At 46.6% G+C, this 22924-nt stretch overlaps 1 protein-coding gene across 1 annotated transcript in view; it reads left to right on the top strand.

Moving 5' to 3' along the window:
* Positions 1-22924, top strand: part of CCDC30 (coiled-coil domain containing 30) — a 117271-nt gene that overhangs the window by 19414 nt on the left and 74933 nt on the right. The window contains exons 4-6 of the mRNA XM_026660120.1: positions 13393-13583; positions 16898-16987; positions 20005-20158. Coding sequence (XP_026515905.1) covers positions 13393-13583; positions 16898-16987; positions 20005-20158 — 435 coding nt within the window. The remainder of the gene's footprint in view (positions 1-13392; positions 13584-16897; positions 16988-20004; positions 20159-22924) is intronic.

Below are 22924 nucleotides of genomic sequence, written 5' to 3'. Positions count from 1 at the left end.
TTTTTTCCTGTGTTCTGTGTATATATATTTTTCTACTGTATCTTCCACTGCATGTATCCGATGAAGTGGGTTTTATCCCACGAAAGCTTATGCTCAAATAAATTTGTTAGTCTCTAAGGTGCCACAAGTACTCCTGTTCTTTTATTTTTACAGTCACTTTTTGCAGACCCCTTAGACATAGTTTGTGAACCCAGGGGTCCACGGACCACAGGTCGAAAACCACTGGACTACATGATCTAATGGTCCCTTCTGGCCTTAAACTTTGTGATTGCCATAATCCAATCTGAGCAAAATGTAAAAAGTGAATAAACAGCATAAATAGTAAGGAAATTGGACTTCTAGAATTCTCTCACTTTTTACCATTCTAAAGCTTTATTAGTGATATTCTCTAAATTAAAAAAATACATAAAATTGACACACCCTGCCCTCATTGAGTATCACCAGCAACAAGGGTTGGAAGTATTTCTGCATTAGCGGGCAGAGAGAGCTAAGGGTGTGTTCTGCGTTTACATTTGGAATTTGTAACTTTTGAGCACTTGTTTTCTGAACCTTGTACTAAATTAACTGTAGATTTATTTGCTTGGAATTTACCTTGTCTATATATTTGTTTCTGTGCCTTTTGATAGTCACTGTAAGTTGTTTAGTACTTGAAAATCAAGGGCCAAGACTTTCAAAATTGATTAATGATTTTGAAGGCCCAAAACCTTGATTTTGACACCTTGAAGGGCCTGATTTTCAAAGAGTGGGTGCTCAGCCCTCTCTGAAAATTGGGCCTTTTTAAGGTGTCTCTGGGCACCCAAAATGTCTCTTTTAAAAAGATCTTGGCCACCAAGTGTTTTAAATGACTAGTGACTTATGGCCGTGGGATTGCACCTCTATCTTGCTGAGAATGTTATCACTGAGTTGCCATTCCCTTCCCTGTCTTTTCTCCACTAGATGGCAGGCAAACAACATAAATCTAGTAGATGATAACACATCTTTCTCTCTTCTCATTGTGACTTTGCTTCCATTATCTGAACCGATGGCTTTCTTGCTTTTTAAGATTTCCAAGGGTGTGAGTATTAGACTGTGAGTAGGAAGCCATTTGTGTAATCGACAGAGTGAGCCAAGCTTCTATCAGTGGGTTAATTTGGGGGTGGGCGGGTTTGCTGGTTTATGTGCAGAATTCCCAAGGGATCTGTGTGGGTTCCAGTTAAACTTCAGTTTCACATAGTTCCTATATATTTTTTGGGGGGGAGAATGTTATCAGCGACTTGGGCTGGGATGTCACTGTTATGCAAATAATTCTTATGTATGGAAACTATTATGCAATCTTAGCTAAAGCAGTTGCTGCAGCTCCTGGGATATTTATTGATAACATTCACTCACTGTCTAAGCCTTCATTTACATCAGTAAAACATAATTAAAATCAATGTTGTCCACATACTGCCAGTAATCTAGACCAGTCCACAAAACAATGCCAGCTTGTTACAACCACCGTTCCCACCCCGTCCCTATAAACACTTCTCTACCACCTAGTTTCCTCCAGCAACAGCCGGAGCAAATGGATGATCCTGACTCCATTCTCTGGAGCCCCAACGAGAGCTCCAAGCTCCAGCACCCTCCACACAGAGTGCCTGGCTCCCACAGACTCTAACCAGACTACAGATAAGTCAAGGATATTAAAACCTTCCAGACAGTAGTAGAGCTACTTCTGCACAACTTTCTCTCTCTCTCCTTCACCAGAATGGAAGGCCTGAGCCGGGGCAATGGTTAGTGAGAATGAGACCGTTCCACTGGTCTACACTGGATAGATGTTCCAACTAAGGCCATGTCTGTACGTACAGCGGTGCAGCTGTACCGCTACAGCTGTGCCGCTGCAGCATGTCTGGTGAAGACGCTCTGTGCCGACAGGAGAAAGCTCCCCCGTCAGCATAGAAAAACCACCTCCGTGAGCAGCATAAGTTATGTTGGCAGGAGAAGCTGTCCTGTCGACATAGCACTGTGCACTCAAACACTTATCTCGCTCCGGGGTTGGAATAGTCACATCTGAGTGACATGTACGTTTTGCCAACATAGGCTGTAATATAGACATCACCTAAGAAGACAGCTTGGCCTTCACCTTAGCCATGGCATATACTGCAGAAAGATTTTGCCACAACCAGCTAGACTAAGCAATGCTCCTCCTGAGTGGTGCAGGTCTGTCTGTCTGTCAGCTGTCCCCAAAGATGCTGTGAACATGGGGCCTGTGATGGCCAATGATAAAATGATGACCACAATGGCCTGGTACATCAGCTGCAGTATTTTCCTGCAGAGAATTCTGAAACTAGAGTACTCCTAGACAGTCTGGAAGCAAAGCAAGGCAATCAGTTCTGCTTTGAGAGGAATTGGGTAAGACCAGATCTGTGCACAAAGGGGATGGTGTGCTGACCACGACAAGGTCCAATCCCAGTCCATAAATATGATCCAGAGTACACCCACCTCTGTATACTGGGCCAATAATCACCTGGAATGCACCACTAAGTAGATAAGGCTTGAGATCCTGAGTCAACTTGCAAGAATCAGAATAAGACGTTCCCATCACCCAGGACAATGGTCCCACTTCATTGGTGGCCACAAAACAGCCATAAAGATCCTGCCCACCCTGCCCCGGGTATATCCCTAGCATAGGGGTCCTCTTTGGCAGTCACAGAGCTAGCCACAGTGTCTCTGCACCCCAACCCTGCAGAAGCCCCTGGTACCAGGGGGTATTCTAGGGATGTATTGTGTCATTCCTGTATTCTTACACTCTGGTTATTGTCTGGCTGTCACAATGCCCAGAGGGGACATGGCAATCAGGGTGCAAGTTAGGGGAACACTGAGGGCATATACTTTTGTTACAAACAGTTGGGTCTTTGCTCACTGTATCACTGACCCTATTGCTGCTGTGAGCGTTAAGGTTTTACAGTATAATGCGACATGTAAGGGAAAGTAGTGTGTCAGTGACAGTATCCTACAAGATGGGCCGGTGGCATGGAATGTTTGATAGTTATGCCCTAACTTTGGATTTCTTTGGTTATTAAGGTTTTGGGTGAGTAGAATATTGTACAAAGCAAGCATGATGGTCTTCTAACAACGTATTTACCAGGTGATGTCACTTACTGGAGAAAACGTAGAGACTGTGTTATAGGAGAAACTTGGACTCCTGTGTGAAGAAGAGAGATGTATAGAGAAGAAAACAGGTCTTGTAAGAAAATCCCAATAAATGAGAAATGGCTGGACCAGAGACTGAGGCAGGTACAAAAATCAATCAAAAGTTCTAAAGTGATAGAGTAAAACACAGTGATTTAGTTAGTGGTCTATTAAACTGCCCTTATAACCACAGGAATAAAGCTGTGGTATAGCTTATGTTATCCTCAGGATGCAGCTACTGCTGACTTTATGCTCAATTATTGGTCCTAGGGGGCACCTCATTTAGTGCCTCTCTCTGCAGTGAACAGTTTCCTGTCCTTGAGGCAGGTTGCAATCCATTTCAACAGCTCTCTTCTAATAGGCTCAGTGTTTTTGTAGGGTAGATCGATTGCTTGTGTGTTGAGGTACCAACAGCTTTTATGAGAGACAACTATAGCTTCGGGTCTCCACTGCTCTCATTAGGAGCACATCGCAGTTTGTCTAAAAAGTGAAACATGAGACGATATAGCGGGGTCTAGCCTAAGAGCCTACCAATGCATACCCAGTTCAACAATTTAACCCTCCTAGTCTGGGCTCAGTTCTACTGGAACCTAAGTGCTTACACAGGCATAGCTTGTTGCCATTTGGGGGGGAAATAGATTACACTTGTCGATGGCACCCTTGTACCAGTACAATTCGTCCATACTAGGGCTTATACCTGTATAACTATATCAGTAAAAACTCACGCTCCTAACCAAAATAGCTGTGTGTCTGGGTGGGTTATTTTGTTACAAGTCAGATTTCCTGGTTTCCCCGGGGGCAAATTGATTCTGAATTCCGGCTTTGCTCTATCTTGCTAATATTTAACTTGTCGTTCCTTCTATAACAGTTGATGGGCTCGGAGAGGCCTCCCCTCAGGAGCAGAAATTTCCTTTGCCCCTCAAGTTTTTTGTCAAGGTTCCCCTTGCCGGCTTCTAGAAAGCCTGCCCCAACCACCTGCCTAGGCAGATCATTCCTTTGCCTACTTGCCCTTTCTCTTGGGGGGAGGAGGGGTAATGCATTTCAAATGTATGCATGTAGTACGTCAAGCGATTACACCTTGTTCCACTATCTCAAACCCCGTAAATAATAGCCGTTGCTTTATGTTTTTACTTTAGAAATGCATAGAACAGTAACTGCAGAATGCCAATCACATTGCTGATTCCTGTTATAGTACGTGTATTATTGTTGCAGTAGGTGCAGTACAAAGGTAAAGAAAACACAGTCCCTGCCCCAAAGAGTTTAAAATCTAAAAATAGTAACTGGGCACCAGTACATGACCTAAGAAGTATAGTGATCCTATAAAAGAGGAGCAGCCATTTCTCCACCCCAGACTTGGAGGCTGCTATTTATAAGTAGTTGGATCTGGGCTACTCCAGATCATACTGCTGGGGCTATTCTGCAGCTGGGCTATTAGGGGAATGCCTGTCTGATATACAAATACTGTAGGAACATAGGAACGGCCAGACTGGTTCAGGCCACTGGTCTCTCTAACCCAGTATCTTGTCTGAGACAGTGACTAGCACCAGCTGCTTCAGAGGAAGGTGCGAGAGAACCCCCATAATGGATGGGGTTCAGCAGGATTGGGGAGAGATTGCACACCAAAGGGGGAGATTATGTAGGGGTGCAATGAAAGGGGCGATCATGTTGGTGCCTGGGAGGGTGAGGAGGGAAGTAGAGACCTTTGGGGGATGGAAGAGACAGAGAAGAGAAAAGGAAAGTGAGGGGCACAGAGACCCCAACACCTCATTATTTCTGCAGCTTCTCTCTCAATAGCATTTCTCATCCATAAGACCAAGTGGCCTCTCTGTTTTCAGACAGACTTGCCGTGCTCTATTTGTCTACCCAGCTGAGTGGCCATCTCCACTGTCTGTGAGCTACCCCATAGTATTCCAAGGTGCTGGCTGTGGCATCACAGGGTCATTCCTTTTGGGACGTGGATTCATCCCCCTTCTCCTAGACAAACAAGCTTGGTTTCAGAAGCTTCCTTGTACTAAGGAGCTCTGTCTACACTAGTCTTTAGTCTGAAAAATGCCCCCCTCCCAATTAAAACTAGAGTAGCTCTGGCAGCGATAGCAACAGTGGGAGCCCTAGTGTGGACAAGATGCTGGCATTCTTACCCAAGCAGGGTTAGATAATACAGTGCTGAAAACACTGAGGGCCACCTGGAGCACCCCCATTATTGTCCCCAACCGCAGACCTGTGTCTGAGTCAGTGCCAGTGCAAAATATTTCAGCTGAAAGCCTGCCATAGACACAGCTCCATGCCTTGGCTCCCACTAAAGCTTAGCTATAAATCTTCCTTTGCTCAACCTAGAATTAGCACAGAGAGACAGAAGTGTGAAGGCCTCATATGGGATTAATATGTCCTTTCCTGGCTGAAGTGTCACTGTCTCTTTTGGTCCTAAATTTAAAGGTACATCCCTCCCCCATATTTTCCACTAATTCCCTCTGAACAATCATTTCTATTCTAAGTCAAATATGAATTCTTTGAAGATGAAGCTCAATCTAGCAGTTGGGTGTATGTGGTTTCTGGGTGGGGTGAGTGTTCATGTGATCATCCTGATTACAGAAACTGCTACTGGGTAAGGAAGAGTTTATAATTTCTTGGGAATCTTTCTCGTTAGCGTTGTCATATTTCTTAGATGTGCATCTAGAACATGCGGCCAGGTGTATTTTAAACAGCAAAAGAAATTAAAAAAGCATTTTGCTGCACTTTGTGCAGGAAAACGGCAAGGCAGCCACGTGTGACCTTAGTATATTCATTGTACAAGCTGCAGTTTAAAATCAAGGGAGGAGACAAATAGGAAACCGCAGGGTGTTTTCCATCCATAGGGTAGATCGAGCAGGCAGCAGAATGTGGAGTGGAAACATGTAATTGATTTGGCCTTCAGGCCTAGGTTGAGATTGTTATACTGGATTGTATCCAGCCTGAGTTTATGGAGCTGTGTGGCAAATGCCACTTACCAACAGAAAAGTAACCAAACAAAATAGGAGGGTGCTTTAGCTTTTCCTGTTCCTTTACAAGAGGCCCTTGCTAAGACTCGCCTTCGAGAATTGTCTACCTCCTGGGGGTGAGACAAGGACCATTTAAAGAGATGTTACCAGTGGAGCCGCATACATGACCCATTGCAGATCTAAAGGCTCAGTGTGACAGTATGTAAGAGCCACAGGCACCCTCAATTCCTGTCCTACTGCCATGCTCCGAGTGTCTCACTCGTTTTCTGTCCTGAACTGGAAATAGGAAGCAAATTTTGAAATGAGGATGAATAACAACCGGAAGACAAATGGTCAATTCTCCATCATATGGAGTCTTTAAATCCGGATGTTGGTGTTTGCTTTTAAAGATCTGCGCCAGCCCACCCACACATTACTGAGTTCAGTGCAAGAATCCCTGGCTGGAATTCTCTGGCCTGTGCTAGCAGATGGTGAGACTAGATCGTAGCGGTCCGGCCAGGCACTCAAATGTATGAATTTTTCCCCTCTGCTGCAAAGTTCCAAAGCAAACTGCCCTTCTTGGGGATTTCTTTCAATGGATTTTGGTTTTGATGCCAAACCTAGGCACAGTGCAAAATAGAACTCAAAACAAACAGTACGCCTATACTTCTGTTTCTAGAGAGACTAATCTATTTCAAGAGTGAAGCTGAGAGCAGGCGGAGTTGAGCAAGTGAAACTAGTGGTCTGATTGCACTCTTACTGGGTGGTCATAGGGGCACTGATGGAATTGCTTCACTCCAAATACCACAGCCAGAAGCTCCTTTTCCATTTGGGTATTTCCCCTGTTTAATCTCTGAAGGTCTCTGCTGAGATAACCAACCAGCTGCTCCTGCAAAAGAAATACAACCAATCCTTTCTCTGATGCATCCCATTGGAGAATCAGAGGCTCTCCTGGTTGATAGTACTTCACAACAGGGGCGTCTGTTATCATTTGTTTCAGTATGTCAAATGTTTGCTGTTGGGAACCTGCCCAGTCCCACTCAACATCCTGCTTTGTGAGTCCATGTATGGGTTCTGCCACTGCAGCCAGGTGTGGACAGAAAACCTATCATTCCTATGAAGAGCTGTATCCCTTTCAATCCACTGGAGCTGGCATGTCTGACTGTCTTGATCTTGTTGGGATCTGCATTCAGTCCCTCTGCTGTGAGCAAAGTCCAATGTGTGTCACCGCATGCTGTTTGAGTTTTATGGTCTTGTCTTGTAGCTTTCTGTCATGGTCTTTTTCAGCTTCTTTATCATTATTCCCTTTACCTAGAGCGAGGATATCATCTGCAATTATTTTCACCCCAAATAGCCCTTCTAGCTCTTGGGTGAGATAATCTAGTCTGACCTCCTGTATAACACAGACCATAAAACATCTCCAAAATTATTCCTAGGGCAGCTTTTAGAACAACATGCAATCTTGATTTAAAAATTGTCAGAGATGGAGAATCCACCTCTTTGGTAAATTGTTCCAATGGTTAATTACTCTTATCATTAAAAATGTATACCTTATTTCCCATCTGAATTCGTGTAGCTTCAACTTCCAGCCACTGGATTATGTTATACCTTTCCCTGCTAGACCGAAGAGCCCATTATTAAATATTTATAGACTTTAGTAAAGTCACCTCTTAACCTTCTCTTTGTTAAGCTAAATAGATAGACCCAATGAGCTCAATTGCTATAAGACATATTTTCTAATCCTTCAGTCATTCTCGTGGCTCTTCTCTGAACCCTCTCCAATTTATCAAAATCCTTCTTGAATTATGGGCGCCAGAACTGGACACAATATTCCAGCGGTGGTCGCACCAGTGCCTACTACGGAGATAAAATAACCTCTCTACTTGTACTTGAGATCCCCTGTTTAAGCATCTGTGATAGGGTTCACTTACCATTAGGGACGCCTCCTTGTGGCTGCATCTGGGGATTAGCTCTGCTCAGGTCTGATGCCCTCTTCCCTGCACCATGGCCCCTTTCTCTCCAGGACTTGGGGTGCTCTTGATGACTCAGCCCTCTGGCCAGGTCACTGTGATCATCCTCTTCCAGGGTAACAAAGTCTCTCTGGACCAGCTGTCTGGTTGGCATCTCTAGTGCTCCTGTGCCACTTCCCAGTGGCTAGTAGGGGAACCCAGGCCCACCCTCTACATTGGCTTCCCAGCCTAGAGACCCTATAACTAGCAGCCAAGGTCTGCACAGTCCTACCACTTGTTGCTGTTTCCCTGGGCTTCTTCCTACCTGGCCCTCTCAGGTGTCCTTTGCTCACAACTCCTGTGGGGTTTTCCCTTCTTCCAGGGCTAGAACCCCATGGCTTATTCTCCCTCCTGGGATTTCTCCTCTTCTCCTCAATGCAGACTCTCTTTCCCTGAAGCCTCCTTCTGCAGCAAACTTCCTGGCTTTTTAATCCAGCCTACTCTGGCCCAGCAAAGCTCTTGTTAAATTAAGCCCAACTCTCCCTCCAGGTGCAGCCAGGTACCCTAATTGGCCCCTCAGGCCCACATTAACCCCTTCAGGGTCTGTGTGGGATACAACTCCCATCACAGCATCCTAGGATGGCATTAGCTCTTTTGGTCACAGTGTCACACTGGGAACTCATATTCAGTTGACTGTCCACCGTGACTCCCAAAACTTTTTCAGTCACTGCTTCCAGAATAGAGTCCCCCATCGTGTAAGTATGGCCTACATTCTTTGTTCAGAGATGTATAGGTTTACATTTAGCCATATTAAAACACATATCATTTGCTTGTGTCCAGTTTACCAAGCAACACAGATTGTTCTTTATTATTTACCACTCCACCAATTTTTGTGTCATCTGCAAACTTTCTTCTCTGGAACATCTCTAGTCCTGGGCTTATGTCCATTGGCATGTGCAGCCATCTTTAGTGACCAAATGGCATTGCAGAGGTTGTCAGGATACTGGACTCTTTATCCAGACTTATGTGCCAAAACCCATTCCTCACATCACAGACCTGGTAAGTTCTGGCAGGTTGTCATCAATTGTGGCCAGGGGAGAGTGGCATCTTTTCAGAGCCCATGTTGCAGGGCAAGTGCACCCCATGCCTTCTTGGGACAGGGTGGGGGTAATGATGGCCCCATGGCTGAGTTTATACAACCATCCCTTGTCTTTGGATAGCTTAGCCTAGCAGTCAGAGCCAATAGGGCTGCCCTGTTCAGCAGGGCTGTGTGGCCTGACAGCCAGTCGGGGGAGGGGGGGCAGCAGTGGCAGCTGAGTAGGAGGCCCCAGGCCCTCCCAGCTCCACCAGGTCCCAGTTCAGGGCCCTGTCAGTGGCAAGTATGCCCACCACTGGGTCAGCAGGGAATCTGCCCCAAACACTCTGATCCCATGTGGCACAATAACTAGTCCCCTTGAGCTACTTCCTACCCTGTTCCTGATGCAGCGTCCCCAGGGTCTCTGGGCTGCTCGGTCAATGCAGCTTCCAGCAGCTCCGACACTCCTTGGATGTCCTCCGGAGTCTCAGTGTCCCTGGTTTCTGTCGTCTGGGGCTTCCACGGTTCCCAGGCTGGAGTTCGCAGTGTGCATCCTCCCTCTTCAGTGGTCCACCCTGAATGAACCAAGCTGCTCCCTTTTATATCTAGTCTCCAGCCGGCGCATGCCCAGCAGGGTCATGGGGGCGTAGCCTCCTCAGCCCAGAGAGTAGAGTTAACCCTCGCAGTACCAGTGCAGGACAAGTGCGCCCCATCACAGCCCAGTTTTGGGTCTATGCAGATGCACAATTTGCCTGATGGCTTCTTTACCATCACCATACTGCATACCCAGGCTGTACTGGCTTGTTCAGGTGCTACGATTGATAACCCTGCTCTGCAGACTTTTGAGCTCCTTGCATACTGGATAATGCAGTGCCCCTGGAATTTTTCTTTGTGGTATGCACACAGGTTCCACTGTGGGGTCTGCTTCCAGTCGCAGGTTTCCTTAGAGGCATATGTCACCTTTGAAAACATTCTCCATATGCTTTTAAAATGTTCTCAATTGCCCATGGGAATCTCCCTTTTGCTTCTTGCACAGCAGCTATGAAACGTGGATGCTGTCCCCTGATCGGATCAGTGGCTGTTATGGCTGTATTCCCACGGAGAAGTCTGTGGTGCTTACCATCCGCCGCCACCAACAACAGCACTTGGCACAGTCTGGGATTGGGGTAGGCAGAGGGTACTTGGAGAACAGTTCTTGATGGTCATTGAGAGGGAACTCCGTAGGGAGATTTCCATCCTATTGGTTGGCCTCTGGAGGAACAGCATAAGGATGAGTGTGACTGTGCTGTTTGCCTCTGTCAGGACCTCCTGCAGGGACCCCCTGGAGGAAGGTGCATTATTGGCATTTCGGACACCTCCACTCTCCCGTTGGCTGGCTGGGCAGCAGGTGCAACCACTGGAAAGCAATTTAGGGGAGGGATTTGGGAGATGAAGGACCACCCACCCACACATGCTTTGGGTGGCTGCCAGGCCTACACTGGACGGAGGGGACATTGTGGAGTGTGGAGCATGCAGGGCCAGAGCTGTGCAGTGATGCGGAGAAGGGAGGAGAGGCTGACATGGAAGCTCCATTCACCTCGTGCAGTCTTCTTAAGATAGCTAATGTAACGCCAATGTTTAAAAAGGGCGCTAGAGATGATCCCGGCAATTACAGACCGGTAAGTCTAACGTCGGTACTGGGCAAATTAGTTGAAACAATAGTTAAGAATAAAATTGTCAGACACCTAGAAGAACATAAATTGTTGGGCAAAAGTCAACATGGTTTCTGTAAAGGGAAATCGTGTCTTACTAATCTATTAGAGTTCTTTGAAGGGGTCAACAAACATGTGGACAAGGGGGATCCAGTGGACATAGTGTACTTACATTTCCAGAAAGCCTTTGACAAGGTCCCTCACCAAAGGCTCTTACATAAATTAAATTGTCATGGGATAAAAGGGAAGGTCCTTTCTTGGATTGAGAATTGGTTAAAAGGGAACAAAGGGTAGGAATAAATGGAAAATTCTCAGAATGGAGAGGAGTAACTAGTGGTGTTCCCCAAGGGTCTGTCCTAGGACCGATCCTATTCAACTTATTCATAAATGATCTGGAGAAAAGGGTAAAAAGTGAGGTGGCAAAGTTTGCAGATGATACTAAACTGCTCAAGATAGTTAGGACCAAAGCAGACTGTGAAGAACTTAAAAAAGATCTCACAAAACTAAGTGATTGGGCAACAAAATGGCAAATGAAATTTAATGTGGATAAATGTAAAGTAATGCACATTGGAAAAAATAACCCCAACTATGCATACAATATGATGGGGGCTAATTTAGCTACAACAAATCAGGAAAAAGATCTTGGAGTCATCGTGGATAGTTCTCTGAAGACGTCCACGCAGTGTGCAGAGGTGGTCAAAAAAGCAAACAGGATGTTAGGAATCATTAAAAAGGGGATAGAGAATAAGACGGAGAATATCTTACTGCCCTTATATAAATCGATGGTACGCCCACATCTTGAATACTGCGTACAGATGTGGTCTCCTCATCTCAAAAAAGATATACTGGCACTAGAAAAGGTTCAGAGACGGGCAACTAAAATGATTAGGGGTTTGGAACGGGTCCCATCTGAGGAGAGATTAAAGAGGCTAGGACTTTTCAGCTTGGAAAAGAGGAGACTAAGGGGGGATATGATAGAGGTATATAAAATCATGAGTGATGTGGAGAAAGTAGATAAGGAAAAGTTATTTACTTATTCCCATAATACAAGAACTAGGGGCCACCAAATGAAATTAATGGGCAGCAGGTTTAAAACAAATAAAAGGAAGTTCTTCTTCACACAGCGCACAGTCAACTTGTGGAACTCCTTGCCTGAGGAGGTTGTGAAGGCTAGGACTATAACAGGGTTTAAAAGAGAACTGGATAAATTCATGGAGGTTAAGTCCATTAATGGCTATTAGCCAGAATGGGTAAGGAATGGTTCCCTCGCCTCTGTTTGTCAGAGGGTGGAGATGGATAGCAGGAGAGAGATCACTTAATCATTACCTGTTAGGTTCACTCTCTCTGGAACGTCTGGCATTGGCCACTGTCAGTGGACAGGATACTGGGCTAGATGGACCTTTGGTCTGACCCAGTACGGCCGTTCTTATGTACATGTGGCTGTGCCAAGGCTCCTCCATGGTGATCCCCCTTAAATACTCCAAACCCAGCACTTGAGAGCCAAGAGGAAGGCAGCAGACACCCACCTGCTTGGTTGCTCCCCATGAGCTCTGTGATGGAGACAGCTCCTGACTTAGCTGGTTTTCCCAGGGCATAATGGGGGAGTTGGGATGTGCAGGCTTATCCCATGATAATTGCTATGCTGTGCTTACCAATCTGTGGTGGGGGTGGTGGATAAGAGCAGAGGGAGAAGGGGACAGGGCTTGGAGCTGGTGGATAGGGCAGAGGTGGAGGGAGACAGAAGAAGGACAGGGATGGGCTAGGAGCCCAGGGCCAGAAGGGTCCATAACCATTAGAGAACACTCCACTACCGAACCTGGAATTGAGCCCAGGAATCCTCATCCCTACATTCCTCAGTGGTCAACAAATAGCTGTGAAACCCACTGGCAAAGTGTAACTCATCCCCCTCTAGGGACTGGTCCACATAGAGGATAATAGCCTGACTTCTTCGACTGTTTATTAGTTCGAGTGGTAGAGGTCTGTGCTGTGGATCTAACATGCCGCCGAACCCTGATGAGGACCCAAGATGGGGGTCAATATGGCTCCATATGATGGAATATTTTTTTTTAATTTGGAAATTACATAAATAAAGCCTACATTAAAAGAAGACCTGAAGAAGAGCTTTGTGCAAACTCCAGAGTTTGTCTCTCTCACCAACAGAAGTTGGTCCAATGAAAGTTATCACCTCACCCACCTTGTCTCTCTACATTCAAAGAGCACTATTAAGGTTGCAAAATCAAGCTCTCAAGAGTTAGAATAAACCAGAATTAAGGTTTTCCTTGCAACCTTAATTTGCTTTTCGATTACATGATCACATACTATTTTTTCCATAGGACCCCTGCCTCATTCAGTGCACTTGAGAACAATGGAAGCTGCTAGGAGCAAAGTACTTTTGAAAATCTAACCACACTTGTCAGTGCTGAACATTCTCAACTCCGCATGTCAGCAGGGTGGGGGTTTTAAAAGTACCTAAAGAGGTTAGGCACTCGTTGGCAGTCATAGGCAGTGGGTGTCAGGCAGTTTTGAAAATCCAACCCCTATCCATTGCTCATTGCTCTCTGTGTTTCTTTCAGAAGCCCAGCTGAAGGAGGTGGAGGAAATGCTGGAACAGGAAGGCTTGTCTGAGATAGCTCACAGCAGTCCCAGCGAACAGATTGCTTATTTACTGGTAGAAAGAACTACGCTGCTGGAGAAACTAGAGATTGCAGATCAAAAGCTGGATTCGCATAGCTACATAGATGGACTGTGTGCAGCACAACTTCAGGTATCAAACTCCTCAGTTGGTGATTATCTGATTAGCCCCTCCGAAGGGACAATTAAGGCTATTCTCGGGGTTTGTTTGTTTTTTAATTAAAAACAATTTTATCATTTATAAGAACCCTCTGGATTCTTAAAGCTGAAGTCTGTTTCCATACTAATTTTTACCTATCCATGTTTGCACTTGCTTTGCTCTAGAGGTCTGGAATTGAATAATTAACAGCATTATTTTTTCTATAAAAGGAGAGAATGCTGAAAGCTTTGTTATGAAAAAGAAAACCTATAAGGCCCAGTTCAGAAGTCTTACTCAGGTAGTATTGGCTTCCCGCTGACCCTGGTATTTCTGATGACTCCATGTGCAGGATTTCATGAGTCATGCCTCCCTCAAAATTGTGAGATTAGCTTCAAAATCATGAGACTTTAAAAAGAATATAGTGTGTTCTTTCTAGCTTTTGAGGAATTCTTCACAACCATGAAGGATAGAAACTTAATTTTAAAAAAACCCCCACAAAAGCTAAGAGTCTCCCAATCACATGACTGCAGGACCTGGGGCTTTAAGTAAAACACTATGTATCATGAGACTTCTAATATAACTAGGAGATCTGATACACCTGTGCATAAATGAGGACTAAGTAAGGACTTCTGGACTGGATCCATAAAGGTCTTGGAATGGCAAGACTAAGGCTCTATGACAGAGCTCATTTCTAAAGTCCTTCAAAGAAACAGGAGATGCTTTAGAAGAAAAAACTCTCTCCTGGAAAAGTTGCCTGGCTATGTATTTTAGCCCCACAGGCTCTCATATTTTTAGGCTGCTTATTGCAAAGCATGGTTCATAACAAAACCAGCAAAACCAAGAGGATTGTTAGTTTGATGTACCATTTCAGCCATAACAGCCATTTCTAGGAGACTTGCTACAAGAGTGCTCTGTCTCTATCTACAGGTAAATGGTGAACAGAAAAGGTGCCAGTACATGGTGCTCAAGAATACGTAGCATGGTTCGTGGGTTTTGTAGGACCACTAAAACTTCTTATTGTATGCTGCAAAAGGTTCCCTCTGAGCAGCTCCTTACAAGGCTGGCCTCATATGTGCTTCTGGAAACCGGGTGCCACTGTCCTGTCCTTTGCCTTTGAGCTCTGGAGGGAACTTGTCTTGGTCCCAGCTTCCCACTGTCAAGGAAGATGTTGCCTGCTGCTGTTAGGGAAGTTGTGATGTGGAATAACCATAACTATAAGAGCCCCCTTCTGGGTCCTGAGTGTTCTGTTGCAGGCTGTGTTTTCAGTAGTTATGCTATTATTAAATTTCACCATAGTCCTGTCATATTTTCAGTCTATAAATAGTAAAATGTAAAAGCGACAAAAATACACCTAATGCGTATGCAATCCAAAATAGTCATTAAACAATTTCATAAATACAACCCCAAGTCTTTTCAGGGTTAGAGCCTAAATCTTCAAGTCACAAAAGGTTCTGGTACCCCAAATAAAAACATCCAACACCCACCTCAGACGTATTATAAATAAATAGTCATTGATATTTTCAGATAAATACCAACTTGAGTTCACACTTAACACATCCCAGTTATGGCTGATGTTTAGACACACAAGTCTCTTCCATTAGCATTGGGGGGAAGCTTCATTTATACAAAAGTTCTGGGTCATGAACCATTGCGCAGTCAGGGCTCTGCCAGCTGATGCTAGTCACTTCTCGGATACAAATAATCACTACAAACAGATCAATTATTCCCCATTAAAAATTCATTTTGAAGCCCCAAGGTATTTAAAAAAGAGCCAACAGAGCCATAATAACCTTCTAATAAAATACTGAGTTAATTACAACTTGTTCTTGGTCAATTACCAGGTAGAATCAGATCATTTCTGCCAAGAGGGCAGCACTACCTGAGGAGTCAGCACTGAACAAGCGAGTTAATCAAAGGCAGGAAGAATGGAGAGAAAAGAATGTTAGAAAAGGATTTTTTACACATATCTATGCAAAGTTTCCCATGCATCACTCAGGCAACAGCATTGTTGGTGTGCCCCAGGTGAGCAAAGGACGAGGGATCCTAGATCACAGAAGGGATAGTCACTAGTCAATTATTTGGCCAAATGAAACAATCTCTTGTGAAAAAGATCTGAAGTAGCTAATGGCTAATACTCCCACCAAGGATATACAACATATACAGTCCTCACTGACTCTGGTTAGTGAAGGACCATACCTGAGTTTAGTCTGACACATTAATGAACTCTCCCTGTCTAACTCTAGTCCAGACTTTCACACTCCTCATCCATTATAGTTATACATGATGTCTGATAGGAATCTCTTAACTCTGGACAACTGAGTATGACAGACTTCTGATTATTAATATTTTGGGTTGAAAACTATTAATATATAAATATTTTAATCTATACTTCTCCCATGGAGAGAGGTGGTAATTTTGTTGTAAATTTTGTGCAGCCAAAAAAATTAACAGTATGAATACAACTATTCATTTCAAAGGTCATCATAATAGGATGAAGACTTCATTTCAGCTGCAGGATATTCAAAGTTGTCAAGATCTGATTTCGATGTTAAAAGTATATCATCAGTATAATAAAATCACGGAAATATAGTCCAGCAAAATTTATGTTTAAAAGGGATTAAGGCTGGGTAAGTGAAACATCCTCCCTCACAATGCAAACTTTTAAAAGCAAAGAAATGTCAAGTTCTGGGCCACCTTTTAATGGTACCCTGACCACACAGCATGTTTCCATGGACAGTCTCTGAAGTCTCACCAGGAACATCCTTTTCAGGCTCCAGGTGATAAGGAAATGCACTACACACAAGCACATTCACCTCCCTCACAATAAAATGCAAAATCTTAATTACAACCTTTGCAGCATTGATATATGTGCACAGGTTGAGTGTGCTGCGTGGTTTGTGTTTCGGGAGGAAGTATGAGGTTGTAATTAAGATTTTGAGTGGTGCAGACTGGCTGGAACATGGGGAAGTTATCCAGCTTTATTCAAGTAGAGTCAGTCAAGCATATTCAGTATCAGTATATTTCTTTGTGCAGAGCTGAGCCCATAGGATGTAAAAGGAAGAGGCCCGTGACATCACAAGGTTAAAAAACGCAAAGAACCTGCAGAGTTCCCAATAAGCAGCAGAGTGCAACAGGCAAGTGAGGGCTCTTTAAAGCAATTTGGGATCTATCTGGATTAAAGGCACTTTTGAAATATAAGACATGATTACAACCCATGGTTAATTAAGATAAGTTAACATTTAAATGGCAGCATATCAATATCCAGTGAAGATTAACAGTAAGCTTATTGATACGTCTTTTCATGCAAGGATAAGTTTGATCATATCCACCAGACGTTAGAAGACGAACTTCAGCAACAACGCGAATCCATGCAACATACTAAAGAGACAATGAATAAGGTAAAACATTTATGCAACCTTTTGCTTCTAGTACAGTATGTAACTGTGATTCCACACAGAGATGTGACTTCGGGAAGTAAAGCAGATGCAGGTCAACTGGGCTGAGAACAGTTATAAGTAGGGCCCTACCAAATTCACAACCATGAAAAATGCATCACGGACTGTGAAATCTGGTCTCCCACTGTGAAATCTGGTCTTCTGTGTGCTTTTACCCTATACTATACAGATTTCACGGGGGAGACCAGCGTTTCTCAAATTGGGGGTCCTGACTCAAAAGGGAGTTGCAGGGGAGTCACAAGGTTATTTTAGGGGGGTTGCAGTATTACCACTCTTACTTCTGCACTGCTGCCTGCAGAGCTGGGTGGCTGGAGAGTGGCGGCTGCTGACTGAGGGCCAAGCTCTGCCAGCAGCAGCGCAGAAGTAAGGGTAGCAGTACCGCAACCCCACCCACAATAACCTTGTGACCCCGCCCCCACAACTCCTTTTTGGGTCAGGACCCTCTACAGTTCCAACACTGTGAAATTTCAGATTTAAATAGCTGAAATCATGAAATTTATGATTTTTAAAACCCTATGACTGTGAAATTGACCAAAATGGACCATGAATTTGGTAGAGCCCTAGTTATAAATTAAAATCACTTTCTGCAGAAATCTGACTAGTGGGAAAGGTACCTGGCTCCTGAATAAAAAACATCCACAGTCCAGGAGCCAGTCAGACTATAACAGGAGGTCAGTATTAGCTGGCAGACCCAGTGCTTCTGCAGCTAGCCTAGCTGGGCAACTGCCTTAAGGAAGAGGCTGGTTCCAGCTAAAGACACGTGGAAAGGACAAGGGAAAAGTGAAGAAACGTGCTGGGGGAAGGGAGCTCTGGGAGGAGAGAGGGAAAAGACATGGAGGAGCAGTGGGAAGAAAGATGAGAGGAGGCAGGGGAAGAGAGATGGGCAGAAAGCAGGAAGGGAAAGAAACCAAGAAGTGGAAACATTAGATGTGGAAGTTGAAAATCATGTGGCGATAGAAGCAGAGAATGAAAGTGAAAGGGAATGCAAATAGGAAAAGGAAGTGCTCCAGCGGGAATTGTTTTGGAAAGCAGGGCCTCCCAGAGGGGGGGGGCAATTTGCCCCAGGCCCCACAGGGGCCCCCACGAGAATATAGCATTCTATAGTATTGCAACTTTTTTTTATGGAAGGGGACCCCAAAATTGCTTTGCCCCAGACCCCCTGAATCCTCTGGGCAGCCCTGTTGGAAAGTTTGAGCAAAAAGCACTTTCCTCCACTGTAAACATAAAAAAGCAAGTCTTTTATTAAACAGCCTTGCAGCCCTCATTCGGGGCTTGGCTGCTCTCAGCTCTGCCCATTCTCCCACCCCAAACAACCTAAAGACACTAAAGAGAAGGCAAAATTGATTAACCATTGGAACAAACGACCAAGGGAAGTGGTGGATTCTCCATCTCTTGAAGTCTTCAGATCAAAACTGGATGTCCTCCTGGAAGCCATGCTAGATCTAATGGTCCCTCCTGGACTTAAAATCTATGAATCTAGGACTGAAAATACAACTTGACTAACAGTGTTTCTCAAGGGAGAAAGTGTTTCTGTTCTTTTTATCCCACAGGGATTCACCTGGAAAACACCAATGCCTAAAATCAGCTGCCAGCCCGCAGCCATGACATACACACATAACATGTCAGCGTCCTTACGTAACTGGGGGTTGCCAGCAACTCCATATACTGCCTAAGCAGCAGCTCCCACACACCTGCTTCCTGCATATTTAGTGTGTCCCCACTTCCCATGCACTAGTGCAGGGGTGGGCAAACTACGGGCCGTGGGCAGCCTTTGGCCCATCAGACCTTTTAATCTGGCCCTCGAGTTCCTGCTGGGGAGAGGGGTTGGGGGCTTGCCTTGCTGCGGCGCTCCAGCCGGGGAGCGGGGTTGTTGGCTTGCCCTGCTCCACGCATGCTGTGGCTCCGCGTGGCTCCCAGAAGCAGCAGCAAATTCCCCCTCCGGCTCCTACATGTAGGGACAGCCAGGGGGCTCCGCACGCTGTCCCCGCCCCGAGCGCCGGCACTGCAGCTCCCATTTGCTGGGAACCGCAGCCAATGGGAACTGCAGGGGCAGCACCTGCAGATGGGGCAGCGCACAGAGCCACCTGGCTGGCACCACGCCTCTGCGTAGGACAGTGGTTCTCAAACTTCTGTACTGGTGACCCCTTTCAAATAGCAAGCCTCTGAGTGTGACCCCCCCTTATACATTAAAAACACTTTTTTATACATTTAACACCATTATAAATGCTGGATGCAAAGCGGGGTTTCGGGTGGAGGCTGACAGCTCGCGACCCCCCATGTAATAACCTCGTGACCCCCTGAGGGGTCCTGACCCCCAGTTTGAGAACCCCTGGTGTAGGAGCTGCAGGGGGACATTCCGCTGCTTCTGGGAGCTGCTTGAGGTAAGCGCCACCTGGAGCCTGCACCCCCGCCCACCCCCCACCCCCCAACACCCCTGCCCCAGCCCTGATCCCCCTCCCGCCCTCTGAACCCCTCGGTCCCAGCCCGGAGCACCCTCGTGCACCCCAAACCCCTCAGTCCCAGCCGCACCCCAGAACCCGCCCCCCCAGCCGGAGCCGGAGCCCCCCCACCTCCTCACCCTTCCCCAGCCCAGAGCCCCCTCTCACACCCTGAACCCCTCATTTCTGGCCCAACCCTGGAACCTGCACCCCCAGCCCAGAGCCCATACTCCCTCCCACACCCCAACCCGTTTCCTCAGTCCTTTTGTGCACCCTAAACCCCTCATTCCTGGCCCCACCCCAGAGCCCGCACCTCCAGCCAGAGCCCTCACCCCCTCCCGCACCCCAACCCCTAATTTCGTGAGCATTCATGGCCTGCCATACAATTTCCATACTCAGATGTGGCCCTCAGTCCAAAAAGTTTTCCCACCCCTGCACTAGTGCAAGCTGCTACGCTGCAACTAATTAGTGCAGACAAGGTATTCGGTTTCCTTTGTCCCATAAGCATTGCTTGTGTTTCAGTCCCATAATGAAGAGCTGGAAAGAGAGAAAGTGTTACGAAAGCGGGTTGAGCGAGACCTGGATGAGGCCGCACGGAGGCTGCAGATGGCTCACGAAGAGATCCGCAGGCTAACAGATGAACTGGACATGCAGAAAAAGGAGCAAAGCAAACTGGGTAAATTTGAGCGGCATGCGACTCAATTATTAGCCTGTACTAGGCCTGGTTTTCAGACACCTCTGAAAATCAGGCCCTATTCTATGTAAACCTTGCCTGTCATAGAAAGTCTCCTAGCCCCACTCTGTCCTAGCATGGAAAATTCAGTCTGTGTCAAACATTAGCCTGATGCGTTGGAATTCAGAATAAAGTCTTTCACATGTATTCAGTCGCTGATAGGCAATGAACTGTGAATGGGGAAAACCAACACATTGGCTGATTTGACATGATACTATGGCAGCATAGTCCCGTTTTCCTCGCCTTGGCTTGTGTGGAGGAAGAAGAAGCTAGAGATGGGGCTGAAGCTACCCATTCAGTCAGAAACAGACCGGCCTCCTGCTCCCTGTCTCTAAGATGTCATTGAGGACAGATTTCCACTGAGCCGCTCCCCATGCACACCTCAGAGGATGCATTTCAAACCCTCGCTCCTAGATGCTAAACCCCCTGTACAACAAGCCTGCTTCCCCTCGTGTGCACTTTGTCCCCCGGCTGTCACATCCTCCCCGCTTTCCCACCATATTGACAAGCTCCGATCTTGCACCTTGCTGTCAAACTGATGGTCTCTGCAGCCAGGCCCCAGCACCTCCCTGCCAGCAAAGCCCACCTAGCAGGATGAGGGGGGTGGGAGGCTTTGGACAGCTGCTGGAAAGGTGAGTGTTGCAAGCGTTTGTCCCTTGCACAGGCTGCCCTAGTAGCAATAGTATTTATTGCTGTAGGTTAGTAGGCGAGAAGCTGAGCACTTTATGATGTGGCTGTTTATGCTGGGGAGCAGAGCTGCAGCACCGCAATGTCTGTGGCTGCCCAGTCCAGACTGGATGGGATTTGGAACCTCCTCCTCCCAAAAACTAGCCCGAGAAACGTATCTGGAAAATCTGTTTTATGAAGGAAAAAAGTCACACTTTATGTAAAGATTCCACTTATAAATAGTTAACAGAGGGTTAATTAACCAGCTAATAGGTGTTATAAACATGTCACAGACATGAGGAGTATGCACTACAGGTGATTCTTAACTTATAAGCACATCCTTGGAAGTTGTTATAAATGGTAATGAACCATAAACAACCTCTTGACCTATTGGATTGATAACAGTTGTAACAATTGGTTGTCTCTTTATTGAAACATCTGTTAAATCGTTTACGCACCTCTTATAACCCATTTCTACATGGAACCTTGTGTGGAAGAGTTTGCTCACCATGGGCATGCTCCCTCGTGCCTGGGCGAGGTGCTCTCCTCCTCCTTTGGCTCCCCCTGCCGACAGCCACTCTGGCTCTGTGGTCGTCTTCCTCTTCCTGTGACTTGGCCCCATGGCCAGGTCACTTTTAGTCCTGCCTCTTCCTTCTAGGGAAACCCGAGTACAACACACCAGTGGTCTGGCAGCATCACACCCGAGGTTTGGCCCAACTTCAGGCTTTTGGGCCAGCCAGCCCTGGGCTCTGGGGTGTTCATGTCACTGCCCTACGTGGGCCAGTAGTGGAACCCAGGCCCGCCCTCTACTATGGTTCCAGCCCAGACACCCTGTATGAAACAGATGAGGTCTGTTTGTTCAGGCCATTTGCTTTCTACTGTGGCCTGCAGCTAGGTCTGTCTCATAGTCTCTTCCCCAGCTGACTCCTCTGCAGGTCCCAAAACAAAGGGGACAAATTATTTGAGGAACAGAAGAAGCAAAAAGGTCCTGCACCAGGCCAGCCTGTCCCTAGGAGTCTCTGACACTTAGGAGTCTCTAGTTGGGCTTTAGCCCGGCTTATTATTCCCTCCAGGCAGCTTCAAGGCAATCTCTGGTTAAGCTCTGGCCCTTTGCAGGCCTTCCTTCAAAGGACTGGCTCTAGAGATCTACTCCTTCTCTCAGTCAGCCACCACCGAGCTGGGTTTTTCCTCTTACCTCAGAGATTCCAAGGCCAGAAGGGACCATTGCGATCATCTAATCTGACCTCCTGTATGACACAGGCCAGAGACCTGCCCCACAATAACCCCTAGAGCAGAGCTTTTACACCCATCTTGATTTAAAAATTGTCAGTCTTGGAGAATCCACCACGACCCTGGGTTAATTTACTCTCACCATTAAAAATGTACACCTTATTTCCAGTTTGAATTTGTCCAGCTTCAGCTTCCAGTCATTGGATTATGTTAGACCTTTTGCTGCCAAATTGAAAAGCCCATTATTAAATATTTGTTCCCCCTGTAGATATTTGTATAGACCAGAGGTGGGAAAACTTTTTGACCCGAGGGCCACATCGGGGTTGCGCAACTGTATGGAGGGCCGAGTAGGGAAGGCTGTGCCTCCCCAAACAGCCTGGCCCCTGCCCCCTATCTGCCCCCTCCCACTTCCTGCCCCCGACTGCCCCCCGCAGAACCCCCAACCCATTCAATCCCCCCTGCTCCTTGTCCCCTGACCACCCCCTCCTGGGACCCCCGCCCCCTATCCAACCCCCCTGTCCCCTGTCTGCCCTGACTCCTAGCCACACCCCCGCCCCTGACAGCACCCCCGGGACTCCCACCCCCTATCCAACCGCCCTCTGCTTCTTGTCCCCTGACCATGCCCTCCCGGGACCCCCCACCCCTAACTGCCCCCCGGGATCCCACCCCGTTATCCAAACCCCCTGCTCCCTGTCCCCTGACTGCCCCCCCGACAGGCCCCCTGGGATTCCCACTTCAACCCTCCCTGTTCCCCATCCCCTGACCGCCCCCCAGAACCTCCGCCCCCTCCTCCCTGACTGCCCCTCAGGACCC

Source organism: Terrapene carolina, unplaced genomic scaffold, assembly GCF_002925995.2.
Source record: "Terrapene carolina triunguis isolate 2854851 unplaced genomic scaffold, T_m_triunguis-2.0 Scaffold714, whole genome shotgun sequence".
Classification (NCBI taxonomy): Eukaryota; Metazoa; Chordata; order Testudines; family Emydidae; genus Terrapene; species Terrapene triunguis.
This window is presented reverse-complemented; position numbering and strand designations above follow the sequence as displayed.